We start from the raw sequence: 25015 nt of genomic DNA, 5'->3' as shown, positions 1-25015 counted from the left end.
AGAGGTCTAGTATGCATGTTTTTGTGTATGAATATTAAATGGTAGTGAAATAGTGAATGAATATGGAATAAAGCATTCTACTAAATATAGACAAACGATCTACATATATACGCGCACGATCTTCAAAAGCGACACAACCCAAAATTTGGTATTTTTGAAATAATGCACTAAAGATGCACACAGAGTTTTTATTTACCTTTAAGCACAAGCTGGAGCAAATTTTTGTTATAATTTGTTGAAAAAACTTAAGGTAAAGTCTCCCTTGCCCATATGTTTAACATGTGCTAAGAAATTGTGTAATATTGAGTTGTGTACTTTTGAAGATCGAGCGCGATATGTAGGCAATGACTGAAATATATGTAGATATGAGACTATGATCCATGTCAAATCGACCAATGTTTGGAATCGAACATTTTTGATTTGGCTAAATTTTGGTCAAAAGTATTCTTTTCTCATACAACGAAGTCCTGCCACAGGACAACAAAAGTCGAATGTTCAAAATTTTACAATTTCCCGAAAAGTTTATTTTCTGAATATCTCAAAAACTATTAGATATAGTAGTGCCGGTATCTTTGAAATGTTCAACTTCTGCTGCTTTTTGGCAGCGAAGTTTAAGCAAAGTGCTGTACTAAGACTTTAGTGGTACACTGTAGTATATAAATTTTTGGCTAAATTGGTTTTATACAATAGCTCTAACTGATCTTAAAAGATCCTAAAATTATTAGGATTTTTTTAATACATATGAATTTTTGAACGTGGAAAAAACCCAAAATGAATAAAAAAATTTAATTTTACTTTATTTAAGTCGATTTTGAAAAAAAAAAAGTTCAAAACTTGATATCTTCAAAAAACACCTAGATCCAGATCTTTTAAAATCAGTTGGAGGTATTGCATACAAAAATTTAACCAAAATTTTACAAGTTTTTTTAACTCACAATTCTATAAATTTTAGTTTTTGAGTTTTTTATATGTCTACAAATGTATTTTTATTATAGCCCTAAATATTACCTTTAAAAGGAGACCAGAACAAATTTTGTAGCTATAAAAGTTTTTGAGATATTCAAAAAATTAATTTGCAAAGTCCTGGAAATTGTAAAATTTTGAAAAACATTTCGAAAAAGCTTGCATTTTTTTCTTTGGCAGAACTTTGTTGTATAATATAAGAAACGTTCTGACTAAAATTCATCCAATTCAAAAGTGAGCGTTTCTAAAGGATTTGTCGATTTGACGACATGAATTGAGCCATATATAACATACATATGTATGTGTATCCATATGTATGCACTAAAAAATTATGAACAAAAACCTACCTAAAGCGGCTGGTGTAGCCGGCAGAAGCACCACTTGACCGCGACTTGCATCGCGCGAATACTGCAAACCCACTGTGGCTGGAGACATGGAAATCACTGATTCGATAGGTAGAGCATCTAAAGCCATAAGAAAAAGCGAGGAATTTTATTTAAAATTTTATTTATTTAAAGAATTAAGCGCAGTTTGAAATATGTTATAATAGCGTAAAATAAGAACAGCAATAAGCGATATTCGGAAAATTGCACTCACTTTGATATTGCCAAAATGTGGATGGTGCACGATTGACACTTTGTACACCTGCGGCGCTGAGTGCCAACTCTTCAGCAGTCGCCGAGCCGGCCACTAAATCACCATTGCCTGTGAAATAGATGTTGCTGCAACCAGTACTAACGCCACCTGGAAGGAGAGAAAGTGAAAGAAGAAACAAAAGAAAACATTTGAATTAGTCATTATATAAAACACAAAAAAGTAGTTCAAGAAAATCTGTATAAAACAAGCGTGCAAAGAAAAGAACGTGCGCGCCTAAAAGTATGCTACTACAACACACCTGAGTATGCCAATGCGCCTATAAGTAGACAAATATCGCGGCAAAACACAAAACTAGCACTGCCTCGAATTTCTACACTCCGAATACTGACTAATTTAAGACGTAAGAAAACATAAACGAATTCATTTCCGGTTAAATTAAATTGAATACATATGTACATATGTAGGCCTGCTATCGAGTCCACCAACTTCCAAAAGTCAACTAAATTTCTGGAAATTTACAACGCAATACTTTGCAGATGTATGCACATGAATATCTATCTGCCTGTGTGTGTGTGTGTGTGTGTGTGTGTGTGTGTGTGTGTGTGCGTTTACGCATCGACCTTGAACTATTTGTTGGAGCTGTAGTTGTTGTTCCTGCTCCTGAAGCTATGCTTCTGCTGCTACTGTGCTTCTCATCGATATTACTTACATACATACATACGCACACAAACACAAACACACGCACACACATTTATCTTTTACAAAATTCGCCGAGAATTCAATTTGTTGCTTTTGGTGATTTCGTGTTTTTGTTGCTGTGGCTCATTTGGTCAACAACGCTGCACTTTTCCTGCTGCATTCTTATGTTGTCCTTGCCACTCAGGATTAACATTAAACACTAACACGATTTGCATAATTGTGACTGTACTTTCAGGTGAAACATGCTAGCGATGGGCTTAAATTATACATGTATGTACATATGTACGTATGTAGGTGAGATGCTATTGATGGTGGTGTCATGATGATACGGCAAACATGTCTACATTTGCATGTATGTACATATACAAATCAATAAGAATTCCAGATGAGACCACGTGTCGGAACTGCTAACCTTTACGACTTCCAGAAATATAACTTTCATGGGCCCGAGGCAAATTATTTCAGATTCAATTTCTACGCTGATCTGAAAAATCTGCCATGGAAGTTAATATAAAATAAAAATTTGAACGCCAGAGGAGGAGGAAGGCTACTCAGGAGTACCCAAGTACACGTTTCCAATTTCATCGAAATCGGGCCATAAATAAAGACTCTGACCATAAATATGAATTTTTTGAATAACTCCAATTTAGCGCATCCATTTATCGAAAATGTAATTTCCATCATACCAGCAGTATGTTTTTAATTTCATCAAAATCGGACCATAAATATAAATTTTCTGAATATCTCGACTTGAGCCTATTTCTATGCAACGGGCCTTAGGAATATACTGTCCAAATTTGGTTGAAATCCGTTCATAAGTTTTTGAGCCAAGTTTCAATAAAGAAAACGGTTACATTTTTATATTTGTACCTTAGTAGAGAAAGGCCCAAACTCATATTCTTTCGTAACTCCGTTTTATACAGAAGCCTGTAGATTACGAACTCAATTTACTCCTCTCAAATAATAATCGCATCTCTCGCACTGCATATACGCAGACGATTTTTAAATATCCTATGTAATATCAAAAACAACAACAAATCCAATCAGATTATTGAGAACACCTATAAAAAAAATAGGTACATGGACATTAACATCAGGATCGAAAATGCCCTTCGACAAAACCAAAAAAACTACACATCTGCAAAAAACACCAATGTAACGCACACAAAACAAAACATAGCCCTATAAACCAATACTATTCAAAACGTCGAAGAACAACGATTGGATTAATATTCACCAACAACTACTACTGGAATCGCCAATACTCTACTCTAACAAAAGCACTACTGCCTACAGTAAACCTCATTGCATATCTCTCATCTAAAGGATATATGCACGTTAACACCCTCACACACCTCATAAAAACAAATTGATTATGTTTTATTTCTTTACGACTTAGCTTCAAAAACTAGTCTTAACACCATAAAGAGCACATATCACAAAGCTATCATCAGAGTGGCCCTTTTCGCCTTCCGCACTACCTCACCAACAAGTCTGGCCTACAAAAACATGAAGAACGCAAACATGCTGTTCGAGCTAAACTGATTCCAAAAATTCTCTTCCAAACAAACTCAATATAGACAAAGATGTGAAAAGACTGGTGTCAAACAAGCGTGCTATAAGGACTACCCCAGTAATATCAAGAGTGCTACAACTCTGTACCTAATACAAAATTGTACCAAAATTTCATGCAATCGATAATCACAATCATCCCTGGAAGATTAATAAAGTCATCATCCGACTTATCGTTAAATAGGTATAAAATGGACATTATCCCCAATTCCACCTTTAAACAACTCATTCTACAAAAAAACAACCGACCTCACAAGGCACGGATAGACTATCATTTACACAGATGGCTCCAAAACAAACTCCTCAACAGCGTTTATTGTTACGACCGAATATATTATTTAATTATAAAGCAAATTTTTCATCTTTTCTCAATATTTTCTGCAGAAGCAACCGCCATTCTATGTACCTATAAAAAGGAAAACTTGATTATATGCCCTAATAGCTTCTCAGCCATAAGAGCGGTGAGAAATCCCAACTGTAACAACTGGGAAACCATCAACAATATTAGAGATAATAAATGGGAAATTTGCATGTAAGGCACCCATCATCACCGCTTCAAACATAAAAAAAACTGACATAAAACAACACATTCGCCAACACCTAAATGAAAAATCACAAACAATATTCTAAAGCTACCAACACCCAAACAACTCAGCCAGCAACAAAGATCTTATACCTCCGCAATAAACCCACTAATGTAAATGGTTTCAAAATCAAGATATTTTCTCGACTCCGTCTTAGGCACACGACACAAACACATGTATGTATATCTCGTAAAAAAAATAAAGAAAACCAAACACTCTACGAAAACTGCAGCTCACACCAAACATTGCAACACATCCTCAACGATTGCCCTCTCTATACGAAGAAGCAAAACCAACAATACTCGACTCACAGAACATTACGGAAATACTCGTGATTCCCACCAGCACAAACATAGAAAAAATAGGAAAATAGGTTTGTTAAAACTATTGATCTAACTATTTAACCACTAAAACTACGTGACGCACACATAACTATAAACACAACTCATTCATGCAACATGGAGCTGATGGCCTCGGTAGCCAATGCTCACATTAACTATGAGTTCTGATATTCATATCAGTACTACATATATAATAATAATAATAATAATACTCGCCAAGGAGCCCAAATAAATTTAAAACAACTATTACATCATTAAATTAGTTTCACTGTTTATTAAAACCTAGTGCTTTGAAAAGGTTATCAATTGAAGAATTTTAATTTGTATAAAGTTTAATAACTAGTCTGGGCGTGTGGGAGAATATCTTTGGCCTAACGAGTTGACTAAACTCCCCAAATAGGGCGAAGGTATGTGTGTTTCCACCTGGCTTTTGGTATACTACAAACTGTATGATTAGATCAAACTTTGATTGCATTTTCCCACAAAATTGGAATTTTGGAATAATTCTATATATTGTTCTAAGCCTTTAATAATATATAGAATTATTCCAAAATTCTACACTTAATTTAGTATACACTTAATTTACGTAACGTAACCTAATATGTTGGCCAACGCAATATATTTTTGTTCAGGAATTTTTTCATCCGCCTTATAGGCGGTCAAGTGATAATCAGCTAAAAAGGAAAATACAAAAACTAAATATTTTCGCGTCTGTCTAAGTTGACGTGTTGAGTAACCATTGACGATTTCTTACGTTTGTTAAGTTAAGTCTAGACTAACTGAACTTTTGAGGTGCGATACATACATTCGCACAACACTTTGAGTATTTGAGTGGATGTCAAGTCCACAGTAGTTTTTAATCTTTGAAGAATTGTGACAGAATTCACATAAGATTACAAGACCACAGAACAGATTTCAAGACTTCGAAAATTGGGAGCTTCTTGAAGCCCGTTCGATCAAGTCATCATCCAATTCACTCTAAATTTCAACTACGATTTCGTCTTCTCCCTATTGTAATGAAGTTTTTTCTATGCACATACATTGTTTTTTAAATAATACTTATATAAATTCAAAAAAGAATGTTATTAGAAATATAATACATACATTAGAGTGTATCACGCTTTATACAAAAAAAAATCGATGCTACTTTTCTGTATAATATTTATTATATTTTAAGACTTCCGCCAACATATTTCAGAAAAACTTTCAGATTTATGTGAGCTGCACCGATTTAAAAAAAAAACCTCCAAAAATCGACAGCTTATACTTATGTAAATGAAAATGGTTTTTGAAAATATTCAAAAAAATCATTCAGAGATAGAAGAGCTTAAGCTTAGAAGATCAGCATGAAATTGTTTAAGCATTTTATCAACAAAGTCAAAATAATCCGATATTTTGAGGTACTGAGTTCAAGCCATGAAGCATCAAACAAGAAGAAAAAGAACATGAAAAAAAATTGTTCAATGTTTGAAAGAAAATAAATTAATATACCCAGCAAACACAGTTTCAAACGTTTGAGAAAAGTGTATTTCTCAATTTGATCTCAAATGATTCTTTAATTGAAAACGTTGTTTACATGCAACATTTGAAATTCATTTGACATTGATTTGAAGAAACGTGGTAACGTTATAATCATCGATACATTATACTAAGAATTGTAAATCTCTTAAATCTATGTGAAGTGTCACGCGTTAAATAAAAAGTGGTGAGAACAATATTAGTCATTTGAAAAAAATAACGAATAGAAAAAATAATTAAAAAGAGAACGCAGACAAATATTGGAATTGATGTTTGTGCGGGGTGATGACTCCAGCGAAAAGTCTACCGCGTAAAAAAAATTAAAAGCCCTATATCTAACTTAATTATAGACCGATTTTGCTGCTATTTGTAATATATAAAGCAGGTGGAGCCAGGGTCGATATATTTTTCAAAACCGTATTTATGCTCTGATTTGTTTCACATTTGGCATGTTTAGTTGAAACGTATCAAGACATAGGTTTACACAAATTGGGCTGCTGGTGGCGCTGATGTCAAAATAAAAAGTACACGTTAAAATTTCTTTCAAAAACAATATTAACAAAACGTTTTCAATGGAAATTTTAGTAACACAACGCCTGGTAACGTCGTGTCAGATAGTTCAGCTGGTTAATTTTTATTTTTTTTTACATTTGGTCATACGAGCGTCACAAAACGCCAGTTGGAAATACCCCCAGCCAGAACATCCACCTGCAGCCGTTCAAGACGAATTTATTAGTGCTTAAAATATACATTCCATATAATAAAAAGTGTATTTCCACATTTGATAAATAACCTTTGAAATTTATTTGAGAATTAACCATATTCTCAAATAGAGATGAAATTCCGCTTTTCATTGAGAAAGCTGTAATTTTCAAAACAATATCAAATCATTTTCAAACGTTTGACATTTGAGAAAGTCCCTTGATTTCAAATCATGCTGGGTAGTGACTCAAACGAGTGACCACGTGTTGATTTTTTTTTTTTTAATGTGCACAAAATTTTCTAATGTTATTTTTCTATAAAAATATTGTCCATCCTTTAACCAAAAATAATTGAATCAAAGTTTTAAAACTTAAGCAAAATTTATATCAAAATTTTAATGTTTTCAATCTGAGTTTCTTTAACATTTTTCGAGATGCAATTTTAGTTTAATGCAGTGCAGGTTTCAACGCGTTGATTTTTAATATATATATTTTTTTTTGACGAAACAACAAAAAAAAATACTTAAAAAAAATTGTGAATGTTTAAAAAAATAGCAATATGTGATCACTTGTTTAAGTCACTGTGTGTATGTATCACTGAATCAATTATGCTCGCAAGTGTAAATTGGTCTCGCTGAGGTTTAATATTAAATGGAATATTTTATCAAACGTAATAAAACTATTAAAAAAACTGCATAATAAATTATACATACATATGTATATCTGTATTATCATACGAAGAATAGAGATAAGATAATTAACCGTACCATTGCAGAAATAATGGAAATTAAACAAGAGGTAATAAAAAGGCCTTCCAACGTTTCGAAGAATTCTACGAAAATGGCAATATGAGTTATCAGTAAAGGCCGCTTTCACTTGACGCACCATGATTTGGATTTCTACGAGATCGTATTCAACAAATTTATCTGCAGTTTGACCACCGGTATGATGATCGGTTCGAATAATCCAAATCACTTTTTTATATGATCATAATAAATCTTCATTAACAAAAAGAAAAAAAAATTATAAATAAAGCTTACTTAAACATCTCTGGTTTGACACCCTCTGGGTACCTCTATCTAGTATATGTATAAAATGAGTCATAAATATGTAAGTACCAGTGACAATTTTTCTAATCGTGTTGGTAAGGAATGGACATACTTCCAGCATATTTCTGGAAGAAAAGCGGCCCATATTCAATTCAAAATTATACAAGCTTTAAGCCATGCCCACACATTTTCGATATGTGATATATCAGGACTTTGAGATGGTCAGTCCTCTACTACTATACTCTATACTTTTGACACCAAATGTATCTCGGCTCCAGCGTACAATAGAAGCAACACAAGCATAAATTTATGTAGATGCTAATAATGTTTAACCGACTTCCAAAAAAGGAGGAGGTTATCAGTTCGTCGGAATATTTTTTTTTTTTTTTTATGTATGTTACCGCATAACTTTGGACCACGTCAACCGATTTCGATAATTCTTTTTGCATCGGAAAGGTAGTGTCTCAAAGGTGAGATATATATATATATATATATTTTTTTTATATGGGAGTTGAAGTCGGTTTTTTTTTTGCTAAAAATTACTTGTAAATACATCGGTTCAGAAGCTTTCGAGGCTGTAAACTGCATAAGTACCAACAGGCACACACGGCCCTCTTATGCGCATATAAGAAGAACACTTTTTGAAGGAGGTATACATATATATGTGTGTATAGCAAATAACGCCGCAACATTTTTTTGCGCTTTTTTGCACCAAATTTTTAAATCTTTGCAATACCCAAAAGGGACATAAATAAAGAATGTGTAAAAAATAATACATAAAATGTGTGAATTTTCGCGGGTAATAAAACAGAATACCAGTTTTATCATAGGTCGACGATAAAAAAAAAATACTGAATTTCAAAAACTAAAGCAGCAGTACAAAGTAGTACATAGTAGTAAGAATGTAGTTAAAACACTGCCAACGACAGCAAATCTAACTGACAACTATTAAAGCTCTGAAATTCTGCTTCTAACGATACATAAGCATAAAACATAAAAGGTATACATACATACATAAGTTTAAGGCGCTTGACGTCATGACTTTGCTAAAAATTTATTTACCTTAAATTGGCGAAATTTTTATTTTAAACCTGTTTCAAATGTGTGTTTCTCAGTTGAGCCATCTAAATTCAATGCGAATTTCATGCAAATGATTAGTCAAGTCTTTCTTAATGCCCAACAAAAATTTCGCCGTTTTCCATTTTTTTTTTTTAGATTTGGTAGGTACATAAGTATGTACATATTTTTTGCCATTCAATGATGAAAAATTATAGTATACATTTCCCAATAAAATTTTAACTTCTCATCGCTCTATTTTTAGTGTGCCAGGCGGAGTACAATGCAAATGTAATAATTTTCTGTAGAAGCGAAAACGTGATTAGATAAATATGCTTTTAGCCATTCTTTCCTTTGAGTGTTTCTAGGCATTGACTGAGTCGTAGGTATGTACCGATTGCTGTAACAATGGTATCATGTCGAATTCCATGAAGGTTGTGCATGAATTCACAACAAACAAGCTGGTATGTATGTATGTATGCATATTTTTTTGGAAATTTAGAACATCCGAATTACGGTTCTGAAGGACAAAGTATTATCGCACTTTTAGCTGGCAAACCAACAGCATTTTCCCAAGTAGAAGTGGTATGTGGATGCTACTCCGAAAACGGAAATATATTTTTTTACATTATTTATCGAAAAAAAGAAGACACCAAATTTTTTTATTTCGTCATGATATTCGAAAATCTCGAAAAAAATCCCGATATTTTGAACTCACCGAGAAGTATCTTTTTTCAATTGTTTGCAGTTAATAAACTATTTATCGGAGAAAATCAGTTAAGGTATCAAAAGGTGCGTAATTACCTCCATTAGAGTGTGAGATGTGTGTTGCATTAAAAAATTGCATTTTTTTTTTTTTTTTTTATTTTTTTATTAACTATACCATGTTCGATTTTTATTATTTTTTCAACCTGAATAGTTGTCAAACTTTATGGAGTACACTAGGGGTATTCTCGAAATCTTGCAAAGCCTTTGCACGTAGCACGGATTGAATAACTTGCAAACACACAACAACAAATTACATGGAAAACACCATTCCCTATCGCTGCAAAATATGCAACGTCTGTATGTATATATTTTGCAAAAAAGCACAGCAAGATAAATGCGACTCTGTGCTAGCTGTTTTGTTGTTAGAATCAGGGCTGCCATATATCCTTAGCTATGAAGTGCCATAATGAGGATAAAAAGTGCCAAAAGTGCCAAAATGTGCCAAAAGTGCCAAAAAAGGTGCCATTCTTTTTAATTCTTCCCATTGGTGTCTTTTTTAATTCTTCTCATTTAGCATTTAAATTAGAAACACATTCCTAAAACAAAAGGCCAATGCCAAATTATGATAAACCAGTTGTATACACTAGAAATTAGAAAATTTTAGTTGAGAAAAAAAAAATACAAGCAAAGGATTTCACAAAAATGTATTGAAATATTACTTTTTTTGTGCCAAATTGTAACATTAAGTGCCATTAGAAGTAAAATAGGGCCAAAAATGGCACGGTTTGAGCCAAGCTGGCAGCCCTGGTTAGAACTGCTATGTTCATATTTCTCTCATTCCTCTCATCTCGCTCACTTAATTTTTTTTGCTGCATCTTTTTGTATTTGATATAGAATTACGCTGCTTGCTAAATATACATACATGCTACCATTTTGCAATCCGTGCAACGTGCAAGTTTTCGAGAATACCCCTACTATAAAAATTTGAGAATGGAAACACCGACACATTAAGTTTCATAAAGTTTATACATAAAACTTCAGACTTTTTACTCGATTTTTTCGAACAAATTTAAGTAAAAGGTCTGAAATTTTAAGCAATTGGCTTATTTTTTATTCATAAGGCCTAATATCCCTCAATATCAATCAATTCAATTATATGGGTGCAAAATTGAGTCAATGTGTTAATTTACAAAAATTTATGGAGTGCATATACAACGTTAGCGAAATTTAATATTTTTATGCTGGATTCTAAATAGTGCTTTAAACTATATTCTAATATATATAAAAAACATTACAATTTTGCCAAATAAATTGTGTGTTTTTTTTTGTCATTGACTTAATTTCGCACCTAAGTGTAAGTCTTTTTACTCGTGTATTTAGAAATTCTTAAATAACCAATCTTTTTACTACAGTATTTAGACATCTCCAAGTACTAAGTATTTGGGTATTTACTACCCAAACTGTTACTTTAGATACAAAAGCACTTACTATGTAAGTGTGCCCATCCCTGGTGCAGACAATATTTTTGAACTCAAAGTATACTCGCAAAACTAAGACTCTACGATTACAAGCATTTTAAGGTTGAAAACCTGGAATCTGAAACAGCTGAGCATATTCAAAATGGTTTCCATCAGACATCTGTCAACCTAAAAAGGCGTTAGGGGATTCATTAGTAACCAACTGAAGGCATAGCACACGATCCGTACTCCCAGTAGATGAAAATTGATTGGAATTGAAATAACACAAATAATTACATTGATTACTATTATTATTTCCAAATTCCTGGCGAAAACCGTGTACGGTATTAAGTTCTCTTTACTACCTTTCTTTTGAATCTACATACATACATATTAATAAGGTATTAATAGCTTTAATCGTCTCCATAGCACAGCATCAAAAATGTTAACAATCACTGAACCACAACTTCTTTTTTTTCGTGGTTATTTTTGGTCCACTTGTAAGGAAATATCCAATCAAATGTTTTGTATTACATTACAAAAAGAATTCATCCACTATTAATTTACAAGCTCATTAGAGTACGCATTTTAGGGAAATTGGACGTATGAAAGACATTAATGCAATTTTTAATTTCATTCAAGCACTCGAAATGCCTACCTTTACTGAAGGTATAGTTAGAAATAAAATATTGCAGACGAAAAGAAGTGCTTTCACAGCAGGTATGGGGGAGAATTCGAAAACATGTTTCAGCATTTAAGTGGGTAGGTTTCAATATGGTCGCAGACACCCCATCTGCTATCTACGGCATCGGCAATGGCAAAATGGAGTGGAAGGTCAAAGGAAAGGGGGTAAGGTAGAGAAGGAATTGAAAGTGGATAAATGTATGTATGTATGTATTTGCGTGCGTATGTATGTACGTATGCACATTAGGGTGGCCCTTAGTTCGAAAAGAGCTCAAGCTCTCGGTCTCATCACCTAGACATGTGCGAACAGCCTATAGACTAAACTATGTATACATACAAAGTTTTAGGTCAATCAAAAAAGATTTATAGTAGGCTCAAAGCGCTCAAAGTGTCTCATGTATTTCATATGGAGAAAAAGCTATTTTTCGTTGAAATGATAGAAAATCAATATTTTTCCATCGACAAACTCTTTTTCTCTTCAGTAGACTTTCAGAAAAACCACTCAATCGTTTATTTAATAATTTATTAAGATTAACTATTTTCTATGGGTGCCCCAAAACCCGAAAAAAATACAATAGGGGAACCGATAAAAAATCGTTAATGTTGAAACAAATTTTAAATAACCAATTAAGAAATATTTTTTGAAGTCTCCTGAAGAGAAACTGAGTTTGCCGTTTGAAAAATATTGATATTCAAGGATTATATATCATTTCTACGAAAACTAGTTTTTTCGCCATATAAAATATATGAGAAACTTTGAGCGCTTTGAGTCACCTCTAAATCTCTTTTGATTGACCTGAAACTTTGCATACTTTAGTCTTTAGGCTATTCACATATTTCTAAAGGGTAGGACCGAGAATCTAAAACCGTTTATTTTTCTCCATATAACTAGGGGCCACGCTAATATACATACGTATTTATATTGAAGCTAACGCAGCATCAATCCATCCCTTCTGCTACTTGCGAGTTTGCAATATCGTTCAGCAACAAAATTTATGCTGTGATGCATCTATTGCGAACGACAAGAGCTACTTGTTTTTATATACCGAGTTTTATATGTACATATGTATGTACGTATGTATTTTGTTGACATACCCACCTTGCGGCAGAATTAGCGCCGAGTATATGCAACGCACACACCCGCGACAACGACGCACAGTGTGTCGTTTTTTATGGAAAACGTATGCACGTTAATTTTGTTGTACGATATTTTTAAAATCTTGAGTAATGAAACTACACGATTTCAGGAGTTCTACAATGTCGACGATGAGGTCGAAAGGTCCATGTTAGCGAAAACTATACCTATGGAGATATTGCGATATCCCTAGGACTGCTAGTATAGAACAGGCTCAAATAGAAATCAAGGTGTCTATAAACATCCGAAAAGCGGACAAAATAGTTGCCGATACTGGTTGAAAAGACTGTGAAACAGTCAGCCAAGATCCATGTATAAGTATGGCCTTTATGCAAAAAAAAATTTCTTCACCATATAATCAAATCCACCAAATATGCTTATATTTTTTATTTCTTTCTTTAATAAATTCGAGTGCTTACATACCGTTGTCCACAAAATAATAGGAGTGCAATATTTTGACCAGTTTTTGGCTATTTTTCTTTTGTTTATTTAATGTTTTTTATAAAAGTCTATTTGGTTTCACAGCAAACACCATGTACATTTACTTTGTACAAAAATTATAAAAATTCTGTAAATTTTCACCAAAATTTCAAAATTTTTAATCAGAATCTTTAGAAAAAATTTGGTATGCAGTTTTGTAGTTGATTTGATTCTAGTCACACAGCCAGCAAAAAAAATGGCTAAAATCAAAGGGATTTTTTAGCAGCTCAAAACTTGCACTTCATTAGACGAAAACTAAATGGGCTACAAAACTGCATACCAAAATTTTTTCTATAGATTGAAATTTTGATGAGAATTTCCAGAATTATTATCGCTATTTGTACAAAGATTGAAATCTGTGTTTGGACATTGAGACTTTTATACAAAAATATCAAACATTAAATAAACAAAAGACAAATAGCCAAAACTGGACGAAACATCGCACTCCTATTTAAATAAAAAAAAACCATTTCTCTACTGCTTCGTTTTTAAAAGAAAAAATTTTATTCAATATTTCCTTGTTTGTAACTTCTATATTTCAGTGGATGTTAAGTAAAGCTAAACCATTTAATCTTTGTACCCCAGTTTTACTTCGTAATTATGATTTATGCTTAAGAAGGAGCGTTCACTGGAAGCAAGTGTCACAGGAAGAATCCGTCTAGAAATATTGTTCGCCTATGCTCCGTAGGTGCATTGAAAATGCCTGTAAAGGAACATTATAAACCGTATAAATTTATAATAAATTTTCCAACGATTTCACTCAATAATCTTGATAAACTAAAGGCAAGGCAACTCTGTCACAAGTATAAACGAAAAGAGGAAGGGGCGTTAGTTCAATACAGCTCTTAAATTTTTAAAAATATCTGCTTGATAAAGTTATCAGTTTAGATGAAAACAATATTAATTTAAATATAAGCATGGGATTTAAATTTGAAATGTAGAAAATTACCTTTGACACACTTTAAGACATGATAATTGAAATAATTTGAAATTACTTTTGGCCGAAGGTGGAAATTTAAAAGAAGTATAAAATTTAACAAATCATTAAGCGGAACTTTCAAGAACGCGAATATGTAAATTAGGTCGCAGGGATTGTAAAACTTCATTTTCGGGATGCAGACGGTTGGGAAATCACCGGCATCTTGAAGACAATGGTGGTCAACATTTTTTTAAACTTAGAGAAGATACCATTTTGGGGCGTAACCAAACTACGCCTAATCGTTGGTATTCATACATGGTAGTAAAATTCCCATAGGAGTTTTTTTTTTTTTGTTTTAACTCCCAAAACCCATACCTGCGTTCGACCCTGGTAAGAGCTATCCTTGCTCCGCCGACGGTTCTGGCATTTATTCCAATGACCCTCAGCTGCGTACTGCGGCGATTCAGATTTACGGCCCAATATGGATGGGGTTGAAGGTTTTCCTTAACGTCAGTTAGTTCATGAAAGGATCCAGTCTAGTTCATCAACGGCTACCCAACTGACAAAATCAAAATGCCGATTTCTTTCTGCCTCGAAACAATTGGTCGGTATTAAAATTTTGTCAGTACATTATTTTTAGGTCAGAAACAAAGTTGAACCTGAACCGAAGAAGACGATGACGATGAAGACGAATCTCGTACTATGATAACATTCGCACAAATGCATTTCTTTACCACTGCACTTTTTTTGATCTTCAGCTTGCACTCTGTTTTCACCCTGAGATTAATTATTTTTGACGCGCTCACAACACTGTGCGACGCTAAAGCCAACGCTGACGCTGACGCAAAAGCTAAACACAAAACAACATAACTTTGACGGCGAACAAGGTTGCAAACACCCCCAGTGCAAATAATAACAAAGATGCCATACGATTTTTTCCAAAGGCGGTAGAGCGCTAGCAGTGGGAAGGGTGTTTGTGTACGCGACAAAAGGCAAAGAAGCGCCGAAGAAACAACATAAAGGCGGATGAAATGTGAGGGAATCCTAGACTTTCACTTCCTAGCTACATATGTATGTTTGTATATACGTATGTATGTATGTATGTATGTATGTATGTACCGGCACAGGGGTAAAGTCAATGAACGACGCTTGCGGGGGTGGCATGCGCGCATATCGCACTTCTACTTCGATTTCTGAACAAGCGAGCAGCACGAACTCAAGAAAGGACATAAGTACAAAGCGTGCCACAGCATAGAAAAAGGAAAAGAAAGTAAGGAGTCAAGAAACTGCAAATGCAGCTTCTTTACTTACCAACAACAATAAGGTAATGTACATATCAATTTTATCTTATGAGATTTTTTCTGTTTGCTTCAGCAACCAGACGTTTCGTCAGCATGTAAAGCGGATAAGGGTGAAAGGAAGCGCGTAGTGCTGGTATTGGCAGCATTAAAATCGCATAACAGCTGAACGCATGGCTGCTGATCACACGCTGCTCATTCATTCAATCATACAAATACGGCAAATCTGCCACCGGCGCTAATTCTCACCCACACCGCCTTATCGTCTCGCCATATGTACATATATGGATGGAAGTGAATAATCTAAATAACTCACTTCAAACTGCTCGAACAGCTAGATACTCACATGCGTTGGAAATTTAAAATTAATAAAAAAAAATAATAATAATAATAAAAGCCGTTCGCATTCGACTTGAAATTTTCCTGCCGCATAACTCCTCCTTCTACACTTTTCAAAAATAAAAACAAAAACTCCAACCACTACGATGACTGATAAAAGGAATTCCCATGAAGAATTCACATAATCTTGTTAGTGCTTTAAATCAACACGGTAATGAGACATATTAAACGACACGCTTCGCCCCCAACCACAACCACAACCAGAACCATAGCCATACCCTCACCTCCATCAACCGAACGACCAAAGGTAGCCCCGCACAACTAGATATGCGGCCATTCATCATCAGCGGACTGACTGCCACCATTTTCAAACAAACAACCGCCACCGTGGCAATGAGTCCTCACTTTATTCTCTTCCACAATATGTATGTAGATATGTATACTGCTCATCCGGCCAAGCACACTCACACCATACATACTCGCTCATTCTCAATTCAACCACCATTACGTTTTTATGCGTAGGCAGCATTGAGACGCTGTGATTGTAGCAGAAATTAATAATAAAAGTTAAAGTACAAAATTTTTGACAATATCGAAAGGAACAAAGCAGAGGGAAAGAGTATATGTGTGTATGTAGGTAAATAAATGTTGTGAAAGGGAATAAGTTGCCAGGGGGCACTCGAAGTGGCATGACAAAAGGAAAATTAATGAAGAATTTGTAAGTATTAGAGGTATGCATAAGTTGCTTCAAATTGTCAGTCTCGCAAAGAGTACAGTAGGCGCTGTGGTGTAGTGGTTAGCACCGGGCCTGGTTTCAAGTCCTGACCAAAGCCGCATCGAAAAAAAAAATATAGAAAAATGTTTTTTTCTTATCAGCTATCCCCCCTCGGCAGGCAATGGCAAACATCCGACGGTGTTTCTACCGTGAAAAACAGCTTCTCATAAAAATACAATCGCCGGGAGTCGGCGTAAAACTGTGGGTCCCTCCCCTTTCAAGGCGCACGCCACAAATCGGCGGAAAAGCTCGACCAGACACTAACATATTATGTATGAGACAATCTGAAAACTTAAATCAAGGATAATGTTATCAGTTCAAAAAGTTTACTAACATCCTCTCTCTATGTAAGGCGTCCGTACTTTATTTCAAAGAGTTGTGGTGTTTTTAATTTTTCAAAAACCATAGATAAATAAAACACATAGAAGTTAGAAAGTTCATCATTCAAAGAGAGTGCATATTCACTACTTTGATTCATGAATGAGTTTAATCCCACATAACGCAGAAAGCTATGTGAATCGATCTCGATAACTCTTTTTTTATCGGAAAGGTGGTACCTCAAGGGTGGTCCTTCCCATACTAATTTGGTTCCCTTGCAAACACTGTATCAAGAAAAAATTAAAGGTACTCATAAATTTGTATGCGAGAATAGAAATCGGTTATATTCTTTGTTTAAAAATTACAGGTTTTTTGGTTGATTTGCCCTTTTTCAAGAGGCCTTAATTTTCAATATTGGGTAATGAAACTAATCGTGATTTCGTTTCTTCCAAAAAATGTTGCCCTTCCGCGGTGCGAAATGTGTTTAATGTTACACTCAACCCAGTAAAAGGGCATGTTCTTTTCCCCTTGCCCTTGTATAGCTCACGCAGTTCATATTTTCGTTTTAAGCAACCATCTAAATTTCAGCCCTGACAAAGCTTCAAAGGGCAGAGAATGTCTTAATTTTAGAATTGAACCTGAAAGGAAAAAGGGGCAATTAAAAGGCGACATTTTTTTGGTAGAAACGAAAACGCCATAAGCCCGTTTCAGCCTAAAAGGCCCTAAACACACATTGATTTATCTGATTTTCAGTTGGAGCTAGTAGTAAATAGGCCGTGTGTAGTTGGCAAACCTGCGTCAAGTTGTTCGTCAAGTTCAAAAACTCTAACTCGGTTGGACTCGTGTCCAACCGGTTGGCGCATTTGTAGAGAATTTCGTTAAGTAAATTGGTCAACTGGCCTTTTATTAGAGGAACATAATTACTTCGCTCGGAAAAATTGGTATTTTTAAATGTTTAAATTTTTGCTATAAAGTCGAGCTCAAAAAACAGACAAATACTTATTCATTTATTAACATTTCGCTACAACGAAACTCATAATATCAGCATCAGTATCTATTCAAATTAAATAAAATTCAAAGCCAAACTTATTCCATTAATTTTTAATATACAGGCATGTTCCGAAATTCGAAAATTTGAAATCGACTTGATTTCGATAATTTCTTCGATGGTTTTTAACCTAAAAACTTACAAGTCTCGCATTAAAATGATTTTTTTCATAACGCTGCTGCTTCTTTTACAGTTTTCAGTGAGAATATTCACTCCTTTCATCAGATATAATTAAAAAATATTTGGCAAATCGACTCGATTTCAAAGTTTCGAATTTCAGAACATGCCTGATACATAATTCATTAGGCATTTCGAACGGACACTGGCAGACCTCTGGTATGTATGGATGTGTATTTGTACATCAGTAGGTAGACTATGTGTATTGAGAGGGGCCCGCATTCTACAGACTAACTAAAGCCGGCAGCAACAAATCGTTGACATTTTTATGCGTTTCTACTAAGTCAAAGCAAACCCGCATGACTAAAAGCGCTTAACCCTTCTACATACATACGTACATATGCATATATGTATATGTACATGTACGCACATATTTATGTAGCTTGATTATGTAGAATAATTTGAAAATGAATTTGAAATGGTGGAATACAAAAAAAAAATATAAAGTTAAACAAAGAGGTAAGGGAATTGTTATTTCAACTGTTCCGGGCAGCAATATTTTTATTTTGAAGATTTTCGATTTGAAATCATTGTAAAATCCTTATTTTAGAACTTTTATTTTTAAGCAAGTAAGGCAGTAAATAGAGAATATTAATCGTAAAGTTACCGAAACAAGACACTGATCGCTGCCAGCTCAACGTATACTACAATGGTTTTTTTTTTTTTTTTTTTTAAGGAGCAAACTTATCGATGGAAAACAAAAGCTTGCGGAGAAGGTACTATAAAACTGTATTGCGGTTAAAAATGTATTGTTGTTGTTGTTGAACACCTAAAAAATTAATTCATAAACGTTATAAAATGTATAACGGCGTCTGGTAAATTGCGTAAGAATTCTTTAGTTTTATCAAAAAATTATCCAGATCTCTTTTAACATGAGAATTATTCCTTCGCTTTTACTTTCATTGATACACAAATGGACAAATTTTGAAAAATAATTTTTTGAAACTTTACTCTCACAAGGACTACTTCACAGTGATCTCGAAAATGAAATCGTTTATGTACCGATTACCAATTGTGAAAACCCCGGCTTTAAGTACCGGTTACCAATTCTGAGGAAGGTTTTTGCACCGGTTAACAATTTCGAAAAATCGAGTGTTTAGTACCGGTTATCAACTTAAATAAAAAAAATCAATATTTTGAGTAAAGATTCTGTTTACATATGTAATTATTGAAATATTGCATAGTATCCATTTTGTAAAAAAAAAATATTGTAATATGGGAAGTATGCATAAGAGTTGATGCATACACCTTATCAGCTCCTCGCCGCCGTACGGCTGGCAGGCCCTCAGCTCCAGAGGCTTTGTTGTATTTCAGCCGCATAATCGCTATTCGTACCGTCATAGTCAGGCAGTGGGAAATCGGGTTCGACTTCTCCACTACTTTCAGTGTTGCTGTCATTCAATAAGGTAGAAAAGTGTTCCCACTATAATTTAAGTACGTTCTGGACATCGGTCTCTAGGTCGCGATGGTTGTTCTTACAGGAGTTCGCCCTAGTCTTGATACCTTCCTTGGAATAACTCGGCTCTGGAGCCATCTATTGGGTCCATTTGCAGGTGTATTTCTCTTGATGTTAGTAATATGTATTTGTTGTCACGTCTTCAAGATTATTAAACTCTGCTCCGAGATATTTCAATCGTATTTTTGACACAGCAGGACAATAGCATAGATGTGTCCTCATGCATTTCCTGCAAACTTCACTGACAGCAACCGCCATTTTGCTTGCGTGCGCCACCAACATGTTATGTCCTGTTAGGACACCTAACATAGTTCTGCAGTCTCTTCGTGCCAGCGATATTATAAACCGAGTTTGTGTCCCGTTTTCCAGTCTGCACATAACTTTGGAGATTTTATCGGAATGTTTTTTTTTTGTTCTAGAACCAAGTGGGTTCCGCTCTTGGAAATCTCATCTACAATCTCGTTACCTGTAATGCCCTGGTACGCCTGGTTGCTGCTGCCCTATTTATGGCCCCCTGCTTCTAAGGACATTTTGTGAAGTAAACTTGTATGAGCTTATAGCCATAATCGCTGCTTGACTATCTACATATATGTTAATTTTAGCGTTAAGTATTTTCAGTCATTGAGTAGGCTAGCTCAGCGGCTTTTCTCACTGCGAAAACCTCTGCCTGGAGTATACTGCAGTGATCCGACAGCGGACGACGGCAAAGCGGTCAGCGGTAAGTGAACAGCCGTATAGTTGCCGCAGTGAAATCCGTCAGAGCAAACACAATTGCGGCGCACGACGGCATCCGTCAGCTCTCATTTTGATTTGAAAATTATCATTAAAATTAAATATTTTACGTGCGTGTATGTAGTTTTGCTGGAAATACAAATTTATGATAACACCAAGGCGTATTTAACAAGGTGGTGTTGGCCGTATATAAGTAAAAAATTACACTAACAAATTATACGCTGATGTCCATACTGTCATTGGTATGAGTTACAACAAACACATCATTTTGACGTAATGGCCTCCACGGCGAAAAACTCAGCTGTCGCCCCAACACCACCTTGTTTAATACACCTTGGATAACACATTGCCAAACTTGTGAAAATAATAAAAATTACTACAATCAACACTCAATCAAAACATTGTGCCGTCTCCGCAGGGCGGTAAAAATAGAAATAAATTTAAATCAACCGAAAAACGTCAACGGTAAAAACGCTGTCAATTTGACAGCGGTTAACCGATGACCGCTTTACCGTCGTCCGCTGCAATTCTGGATAGAGCTATATATGCCGCGGAATAGAGCTTTTAATCAATTTCAACAAATAAATAATTGAAAACATAATATTATTAAGCATATTATGATTTAGTACTATGGGGCAATCATGATTCAATAATACAAGGTTAGATAATTATTGACAGCTGCGGTTTGACACTCCCTTACAAAAGGTTGCATTTACGAAGGACAGAGAAAGGGCAAGAATGCAATCCCTTGTTGCGAAAATGGTAGTAGAAAAGTACGCAAAGTAGGCAATTAGTAGTGAAGTTCCTTTTGTAAATTCTAATGTATTTGCAGGAAATCTGGCATTTCAAACGAAATGTTGAATGTAATATTGATATATCTACGTGAATTACGTAATTTATATGCTATTTAGCTGTATAAAAACTGCAAAATGACTCAAAATTAAAATAAGACTACTATGAGATTGATGTAAATATCCAAGGCTTATCTTTTCATCAGTTAAATATGCTTCATATGCATATGCAAATAAACATATTGCACAAAATCGTATACTTTTATTTCACACCAAAGCTACACTGTTTCCATGTAAATTTGCAAAGAAGCAACACGGTGCCACTGCTAAGGGAGCGGTGCGAGAGAGACAACTGTCAGTTTATCGAACCTTGTATTATTGAATCATGTGGCGCAATAAGCGAATGAAGTAATAAAACCAGCTTTCTCGCTTTATTTTCTGTCATTCGGTCATCGTACAGTTCCATAAGTAGCGTAACTCTTCTTATTACCGTTTTTTTAGGCTGCAGGTACCCAGCCAGTGAAAAAATCCGAAAATAAATCCGAAAAAGGAACAAAAAGGGGATGAAGTGCGGATTTTTGTCCGTTTTTCGAACGTTTCGAACGTTTTCCGGTTACGAAAATGAATGATAACTGTAGTCATTTTCTATTCGTTTCCGGATACGGAAAATAGTACTAGACTGCACTGTCAGCAAAATTTGCGCGTCTCTGCTGGCTGGGTATGTGTTTGGCAGGCTGTAGGTGTGTTTTTGGTTCAGTGTATTGGTGTTTTTGGTTCAGTGTGTTAGTCTATTTTGAATCAATTGTAATAGAAATGAAAGAAATTGCCCAAAAAACTGGTGATCTCAGTTTTAGGCATTTTTGGATGAAATATTGTTTGTATATACATATAAATGTAAAATATGAGGAGATTGGATCACTATAATGTCTATAACTTGCGAAAAATCGAATCGATTGTGATCGAATTTTCAATTAATTCCAGCTTTCTGGCTTCCGCTCTCAGAAATACAAAGGATATACTCGTACTTAAAAATTGCATAGGTATAAATATTCTCAATACTTCCAATTTTTGGGGTGATTTTTGCATAGTTCGAAAAATTCTTTTCGATACATTACGCGGAAAATCGAAAAATTAAGAAAATCGAAAATTGCATATACGTAGATATTTGCAAAGTCGCGCGAAAAGATTCAATTATATGCTCCCAACCGGTACTTACTCACATTTTTTATTAAAAATCTTTAGCATCTACGTTTGCAAGTCAATTTTTTTTTTTTTTTTTTTTTTTGAAAAAGAGAAAAGTAGATACCTCAACTTTTCTGGATAAAACCTGTAAAACTGGCAAAAAGCAAAATTGCTCTCAGAGAACGAGAGAAAAACCAAACCGCACGGGAAAGCTTTTCGAGTAAAAACTGGTTAAACAGTCAAATACACCGTGGGCACCACTTTTTTTTTATTTACAAAGCAGTTTTTTATCATTTGCCGATCTGCTAAATTATATGCAAATACGCAAGCAAATTAACAAAAATACTTTCAAAACTTGATATTTCTTCGCTGGGATGTATTTAAGAAGGTGAAAAAGTGAATTCATTTTTTTGCCTATTCAACTTCCAAATCCTTTGAGTAGCTGATGCTTTGACACTCTACCAGATTTTACCTGGAAAAATTCTTCGGCTAAAATCTTCCGATTTTACTCGCCCATTTTTCATCTACTTTACCAGAGAACCGAGTGTACGGGAACGCTTTCTGGTAAATTCCTGTAAATTCTTGCAACTTTTCGCGAGTTAGGGAACGCAACTAATATTAGAAAAAACTTGCAAAATTGAAAATACTTTATATGGAAAAAATGCAAAACACCTTTAACAATAAAAAAAATTCAAAAATCAATGCAATTTTTGACTAACTTCGAACCTGCATTTTTTATACTAGAATTTAATGAGCTATAAAACTGCATACTCAAGAAAAATCTGTTGAAAAAGTTGAAAATTTGCATGAAAGTTTATTGAATTTTCGCGAGTTTCGCGCAAAGTTTAGAAATTATTTTTTTGTTGTAGAAAGAAACATATTTTTATAAAAATTTAGCGGAGAAATATTATAATAGAAATCGGCGCATATATTGTGCAAATATTCGCAGTGGCAATACTTTTTTCCGGCAGTGTATCTAAAATTCAAAAAATTAAAATCATTTTTCTGAAACATTTGCTAGAACCGCAAGTTATTTTAAATATAAAAACCATCAAAATAAATTTCATATGAAGAGTGTTCGCTATGCAAAAAACTTGTACAAGTTGGTACCGGTTGTTACCAAATCGTGTTCGTTTGGCCAAAAACCCAGTAAAACTTGCAAGGAGAGAGCACAATTTTGACATTCATTTGGAAGGGAAGTTGCAAATTCATGCTGGAAAAATTTTTGCCAGTAAGCATTTGCCAGCAGGATTGTGGCACACGGTTGCATTTTTTGTCAACATTTGAATCAACGAGTTCATTAAATTTAAAAATGAACAATCTTGTTGCGATTTACTAATGAAAGAAGTATGTAAATATTCGTTTATTCAATTAATTTAATTAATTCCAAACATTTGAAAGGTACTCGGCTGAAAAAGCTGTATTCGTAATCGATAAAGGAAATCCGACAGTGACTTCCACAATGAAATTGAAGCGTATGTTGAAGAAAGTCAGAATAAGAAGAAATATACGTATAGGTCCTGTTTTGGTTTCCACCTGAAATAATTTAATACATGTATTATGCTCGAAATGCAACCGTGGACGCCAGCTGGCAGTAAATCTTGCTAATGTTTGCTAATTCCTACTCGCGCAAAACTCAGTAAGTTTCTCTCTTTGGGAGAGTAAGATACCTTATTCTCTGAATTTTGTTACTAGTTCTTACTGGCAGTTGCATAGCGAACACTCCTAAAATCTGGTAAAGTGTCAAACCATCAGCTGTTCAAATGATTTCAAATTTGAATAAGCAAAAACAAAAGTGCATCTGCATTTTGACCTTATTAAATATTCAAGTGCAGTTGAATGTCTCTTTGTTGAGATCGTTGATAATAAAACTAAATGTCTCGTTGTTTGTGTTTACAATCCATGTAAGAAAATGACCTAACGTGTGTACATGAGAAAATTTCTGAAGTGGTATTAAAATATGATCATATTATATGCTGCGGTGATTTCGATGTTGACCTTTTATGTAATGATCACAACTCAACAACACTAGTAGATAACTTTCAATCGAACGGGCTTAATGTAGTTAATAAGCAAGCCACTCGATTTTCTCCAAACTGCAAGCCCAGTTTATTGGATTTGTTCTGTGTTAGTGATTGTAATTATGTTAATCATGTTGAGCAACTTTCTGTGGCAGGCGTCTCAGACCATGATATGTTGTTTCTGTCATATGGAATCGATTTCAGTAGAAGCGATCACCTTCCAAAGTTTTGTATAGAGACTTCAAACATGTTAATGTACAAGCACTCAATAACGAAGCAGCTCTATTAGATTGGAACACTTGCAGGTTTTTCTCTAATGTAGATGACAAATTATATTACTTCAACAACCTCGTAACTTTCTTGTTTGACAGATATGTTCCTTTTCGTAAAGTCAAGACCCTGCCAGCTACGAAAC

General features: G+C 34.4%; 1 protein-coding gene across 8 annotated transcripts in view; it reads right to left on the bottom strand.

The window, feature by feature from the left end:
• The window catches only part of wge (BAH domain and coiled-coil containing protein winged eye), a 51142-nt gene that overhangs the window by 13630 nt on the left and 12497 nt on the right, over window positions 1–25015 (bottom strand). For 7 of the 8 annotated variants that reach the window (XM_017613341.1, XM_017613337.1, XM_017613342.1 and 4 more), the window contains 2 exons: window positions 1561–1707; window positions 1311–1427 (listed from right to left, as the gene is read on the bottom strand). In XM_017613341.1, the coding sequence (XP_017468830.1) occupies window positions 1311–1427; window positions 1561–1707 (264 nt within the window). Of the gene's footprint in view, window positions 1–1310; window positions 1428–1560; window positions 1708–1858; window positions 2827–25015 lie in introns of those variants that run through there. The other variant, XM_017613343.1, reaches the window with a different exon arrangement.

This window comes from Rhagoletis zephyria, unplaced genomic scaffold (assembly GCF_001687245.7).
Source record: "Rhagoletis zephyria isolate East Lansing unplaced genomic scaffold, Rhagoletis_zephyria_1.1 Rzeph_scaffold_00647, whole genome shotgun sequence".
Lineage (NCBI taxonomy): Eukaryota > Metazoa > Arthropoda > Insecta > Diptera > Tephritidae > Rhagoletis > Rhagoletis zephyria.
Note: the sequence above shows the minus strand (reverse complement) of the source record. Positions and strands in the feature narration are given on the sequence as shown.